This window comes from Corvus kubaryi, unplaced genomic scaffold (assembly GCF_017639235.1).
Source record: "Corvus kubaryi isolate FWS band 111438036 unplaced genomic scaffold, C.kubaryi_AGA036_p1.0 37256, whole genome shotgun sequence".
Lineage (NCBI taxonomy): Eukaryota > Metazoa > Chordata > Aves > Passeriformes > Corvidae > Corvus > Corvus kubaryi.
In genome coordinates, this window is record NW_024581076.1 from 4800788 (window position 1) to 4806787 (window position 6000).

General features: G+C 39.7%; 1 protein-coding gene across 7 annotated transcripts in view; it reads left to right on the forward strand.

Annotated features, from left to right (window-relative positions):
• The window catches only part of GRIA4 (glutamate ionotropic receptor AMPA type subunit 4), a 216966-nt gene extending 211822 nt beyond the window's left edge, over positions 1 to 5144 (forward strand). For 5 of the 7 annotated variants that reach the window (XM_042023809.1, XM_042023812.1, XM_042023807.1 and 2 more), the window contains one exon: positions 4014 to 4181. Coding sequence is in view for 3 of the 7 variants with exons in the window: in XM_042023812.1 (XP_041879746.1) it covers positions 4014 to 4027 (14 nt within the window). In the remaining 4 variants the exon portion in view is untranslated. Of the gene's footprint in view, positions 1 to 4013 lie in introns of all 7 variants that reach the window. The other 2 variants (XM_042023805.1, XM_042023806.1) reach the window with 1 other exon arrangement.
• Positions 5145 to 6000: the final 856 nt, after the last annotated feature.

Genomic DNA, 6000 nt, shown 5'->3' on the forward strand with positions numbered 1-6000 from the left:
GCTTATTTGATGCAATATTTACCTGAGAAATTTCAAGTGAACTTCTTATAAAAATGCTTGTGCTATATGTGGGAGACTTCCAAGGCACAGTCATCCTCTCCTGGCCACACTGGCAGCAAGAGGTGCCTGTGTGCCACATTGCACAGGGGGACTATGCCATCTGTTCCTACACGTGCTAGTCATAAACCCCTGCTTAGCTGGCATCATTACAGAGCCCACAATGATGGCTGCACATAATTCTGTAGAAATATGTCTGTCTTATGCATTTTGAAACCTTTGATTTGTTTATTTATCCAAGGAGTAAAGAGATCGTATTGGAACTAAAACCTGCTAATATGGAAAGATGCCTGGTGGTTCTAACCTGCATGAGTAACCAACACACTGACTTTTTAAGCTAACATCAAATAGTTTTAATGGTATATGTAGTAAACTAATATAAAATAGCTTAAATAACCCTCTTGACAATTAATGTTCATTACCATGATTTTTATCTTAGTTTCATTCAGTCAATCACGAGTTACCTCAGGGAAATTCACCCTGCCTGTGAGGCAGCTGAAAATGAAAATGAAGGACTAGTCTGTATGTGTGGACTGGTCTTTATGATAATGGACTAGTCTATATGTGTGGGATAAAGACATTCAGAGGGAGACATCAGTTGCCACTGCTGAAGGCAGGGAAGAAAGTTTGCTTTAAGGAGGGAATAATCCCAATCCTCTTCCCCTGGGCAGTAGATTTGCCATTAGTATAAAGCCCTTATTGTACAAGTGAAGCTGATACCAAGAGCAGTGAGGAGCTTAACATCCTTCTCTCCAGCTGCTCTAAGGCAAAGCCCTGCTGAGTTCCTCACCCCAAACCCACAGGCTTTTGAAGGGGTTGTCCCAGTATCCAGCCAGCCACCACCACCACCTCTCCATGGCCTTCTCGGAGGGCCATGAAGCTCAGGAACCAGCTTCCAGCTCAGCTGCCTTCTGTTGCTCTCCCATCCCATGCTGTTGTTTGTAATTAGAAAACTACAAAGAGCAATGAAAAACATCATTATTACAATTAACTACAAGAAAAGGTGAAGTGTTACGGGATGGCTCAGTAAGTGCATAATGTACTTATTTTGACTTGTATACTTCCAATTTCATAGTCACGAGAGAAAAAGTCATTAAAAGTTCATCTTAGATATTTGTGCCAAAGACACCTCCATGTGACCCAAGTACTAGAGGAGCCTGAACAACAAAAAACCCCACACAGGCTAGGATATTTGTATTACACAGACTGAGGATACCAGTTTCCGTAATTTCCATTTCCTGTTAGGAACAAGGCAGTCAGTGTATTCACGTGATTAATTCCACAACTAATTTAACCAAAACTAATGATAAATTTGAAAATACCTTATCACTATTAACCACATACACTTATGGCAAGGAGACTTTCACAGTTTGGGTAATATTCACAGTAAATTCTGAGACTTTGCCCTCTTATCCCAGCCACTCCTCAAACTGTGTCTGCATCCAGGCCATACATCTGAACTTGTAGCAGCACAGTTAAGCAGAGTATCAGCCTGGCTTGTTACCTATAGCATAGTTTAAAGTACAGAGCAGATGCTTACCTGGTTACTTGGCTTTATGGCACTGTCCCAAGTACAAGTTTGACCTGCTCCTCCTGGCTTTTTAAGTGTCTGAGTTGTCCTGTGGTGTGTTGCTGAGCTGTTGTTAGTCTCTGCACTAAGAGGACATGAGTTATTTCCTTGCAGCTTTTCTGTTCTTCTGTGGAAGGCTGCTGAGAAAGTGTTGTTCTCTTCTTTTTTTTTTTCTTCTTTTTTTGTTCTTTTTTTTTCCTTCTGGATGCCTTTTATTGTCTTTCTGTCCTGAGTGTGTTGTCAATGGCCATAAAGTTATTTAGACTGAGCTACTAAAGCAGTTACATACAACTCGTATATCCCATACAAATCTGAGTGCTCTCACTCAGATTTCCTGGTGGGAAACTCTGAATGGCCATGAACAGATAGCTGATCAATGTGCTGGAGAGACACAATGATGATGTTCTGGGAAATTTAGCACATCTGGAGTTAGCCATCCCTTTTCCACCCAAGTTTGCTTTCTAATCTGGTTTGGACTCTCATCCCTCTTCCACACTAAAGCACCTTTAGCTTTTTCTTGCCATTGACCAGAACATGTTCTCTGCACTTCTGCAGACAGAGTACCAGCACCCATTTGCAGTGGGACTCAGGACACGCACCATGTGGATCTGTACCACACTGCATTGTGTCTGTGCTTTGCAAATGCAGAGATTTTTATTTGCTGCTGGGAAGTAGTTGAAGTTTTTGGTACCTACTTCCTCATCACCTCTGCCACCCTTTTTGTATCCAGGTGTTGTTTTACATCAAGATATGTTTGGTAACAGTCCCTGTCACAAAGTACAGTGGGGGCAGGGAAAGTTCTCAAAGGATGTCCTTTACCAAAGCTGTGGGTTTTCGATGTAAGGGGAATGCCATAATGCCCTCTGTAAGCTGAGGCCTTTTCCTGAATTTGGGTGCTCTTGAAGACTGAAGTTTTTAGGGTAATTGGTTTGGAAAGTTGCTTTTAAATCCAAGCTCCCATCTGTGCCACAAACAGCTGCTGTATTTTTGACAGCTCTTTTTGAAGGAGCTACTGATAACAATGCAATATTAGACTGGTGCATTTCCACAGAAATGCACCAGAAGCAGTGAAAATGTTTGGGAGTTTTAAGGACTCTTCCTCATCCCTATATACTCATATATAAAATTAACTCCACATATCAAACACCAGCTCAGGATTTCACTGCTACCTCAGAAGAAGAAACTGGGCTCAGAGGGATAAAGTTCAAAATGTAGAGATTAGTAATAAAGCAAACAAAATGATTTAATGATGTTTGTCATCCCTTTGCTCCTATGCGAATGCACCCTCCTATCTCCCTTTTTTCCCCAATTGGTATTTCAGACTGCATCCCTGCACACCATTTACATAGCTTCTTCTGACTAGAAATCAGATTTCCCCACTAATTAATATCTTAACATGGTTATCTCTGAAATCTCTTTCAATGTAGTATAGTTTGGGTGCCTTGCTGCATTGTTTGACCTTAGACACTTACCCTAATTTTAGTCATCTGGAAATTACTTACTTAAACTAGTCCTCTTGGCTTTTTTTATAATCACATGAGAGAGCCCTGTTAGATTAGACTACTGATTTTTGGATGACTAAAGTTAGATGGCATAACTATAAATCTTTTAACAAATCCAGATTTTTTGCTTGAGTAATTTAGTCCCTAAACACGATATTTTGTTCTGATTTACCTGAAACTAAAGATTTGTAAGTAACAAAAATTTAAGCCTTCTCATGGAAAATTTAGACATAATGTAGAAAAATGTGGAAAACTGTATTTTGTCTCAATAAATTACATTTTCTTTGAAAGTTATCACCTTCTCTAATGGTAGGAAAATATATATATGAAAGAGATTTGAGGACAGTTCTCAGATTTGCTGATACAAAATATTTGCTCTGTGAAAATAAGTAACAATTTCTTTCGATTTAAATGACAGAATTGCCAGAGGGATAGCTGATACAGCTATTGCAATTTATAAACAATTTTCAGACATTCCTAGTTGAACATCAAAGCCTATAAACACCTGTGCATGACTTTATTCACAGATGCTAATGCTTTCAGGTTCCAAAAGGTCTTCTCACTGTATATAAATTTAGTTTGAAGCAGTTTAGATGAAGGTATTACCTCTTCAGTTAATTTCATGATCAAATTCAGATTTTATATTTAAATCAGTAACAATTTATTGTAATGAAATTTACCCTCAGAATTGCTAGTATTTTTTCCCCAGTAGACTTAAGTGCTATGTATTATATTTATGATGATTACTACTTTTATATTTAACATTAACATGAAAAAATGCAGATGTCTAAAATTTAATATTTTGGTGTTTGCTGTGTCCTGGTTGGCTGAAGGACAGAAACATTATAACACTTTCCTCTCTTCTGCTTCTTCTTCAAACCTAGCTTACCTTTTCTGAAGCCATAAGAAACAAAGCCAGATTATCCATCACAGGGAGTGTGGGAGAAAATGGACGCGTATTGACTCCCGACTGCCCGAAGGCCGTGCACACTGGAACTGCAATTAGACAAAGTTCAGGATTGGCTGTAATTGCATCGGACCTACCATAAAAACCAAAAAAATAATTGAGTGCCTTAATCAAACTGTGTTGGTGACTGATGGGAACACAGCACAGACTGTAACGACATGGGAGTGTCATTGATGAACTAATAATTTGGCTGAGAAAGGGAAGTACGTCCAAATGCGCCAGACATCATCAGCAACAATGTGTGCATGAGCTCAGCTCGGAAACCCAAACTCAGATTTTATATCAGGAAAATTCATAATTTAGTTTTGTTGGGGGGAGGGGGCTGGGAAGGGTGTATTAACAGCAACAAATTTCACTTGAGTGGACTTAAAACTAATAAGACTTGCCAATTTAGCGCATTAAACTGTGAAGAACGTGCTCAGAAAGGACACCATTTTGGTCTTTGTCTTGACAAAGAGAGACAAATAGCTATAGAAGTCAATGAACATGCTAACCTGTGTCTCCAGAACATCAATATATACAATGGAAGAATACTCAGCTGTTCAGCTGTAGAAATGAATCACTAAACTGTGATAAAAAAATAATAAATATGTAAATCCTGTGAAAAAATAAAGAAATTATTTACATTTTCTTTGGAAAAAGAGGAGTATTGAAACATGCTTGCTTTTTAACTGATGTAAATTCAGTAGAGGACAACACAATTCTTTTTTCTAACCATCTTAGGGAAAAATCATTGCAATAATTGATATAAAATGCCATCACTGTAATAAAATTCAGAGAATTTTTTTTTATAAAAGTTGTTGGTCATCCTCTTGTTTGCTGTTACCTTCATTCTGTTCCATCATTCTGTGTTCCACAGATTTGCATCTGTCTAATACAAGAAACAAAATGATAAAATGTTTAGAGTACTTCATCAGTCTGCAGTGTAGAATCAAAAGAGACTACGGGTCACTCATGTTACAGATATTATTTATAATCTTGTTCTGTGTAAGAAACTGTGGTTTTTGTACCCACCAAAAAGAATAAAACAACAAATGTTCTTATAATATTGACAGAGCTCGAGTTGTTTTCTGATCATTAGGGATGCCACCTGGAAAATAGAAAAGGGTTGCTCATTTCTTACAACAGGATTCAGGATCTTGTCAGAGTCAGTCAGAGTCCCTGAACATTTTTGAAGTGCTTTTAAGTCCACATGACAGAGGGACTCTGAGCAGCTGAAGAACTGTCATGATTATTCACTAGGTGTCTTAGTACCCGTCACAGAAACCCTTTCGGAGGTGTTAGGGAACCATTTAATGATAGTGTTTGTCCTCTGGGTAGGTCAAGGGACGAGATGCCAGGGAGCAAGGAAGTACAAACAACACTCCTTGAGACTGATGTGATAGATGATAGATGATAGATGCAGCCTGCTTGGTATCCAAGAGCCTCAGTTCTCATTCTCCAGCCTAGCAGTGGCACACCTGGGAAAGACTAGCAGCCACCATTTGAATAAAAGCCAGATGTCAACAGGAGCAGGCATGACTGTAGGTGCAAAGTTGCAGCAAGTCTGTTCTGTGATGCTCATTCTCCTTGGCCTCACAAGACCTGGCAGTGGTGTCCTAACCCAGAGTGTTGCCAGCAGTGTAACAGCTCCATGCCAGAGCCCAGACTGTGAGTAATCACAGCTTGTCATTTTTCCAGGCCTATGAGGGCTCACGTTCCAATGGCTTAAATTTCCCCAAGCCTGGTGCTGGTGCTTCTCTCAGCTGCCAGGACTCTCATGCAGAGGAGAGCAGGCCCCAGGTGGAGCCTAAGGATGCCCAGCAATGACCAACCCTCAACTACTGCCAAAAACAGCAGCCAGACACTACTGAGGTGATGCTCCTTCTGTGTGCTGCAGAGTAGCAAAGCAGGGGTTCATTTCA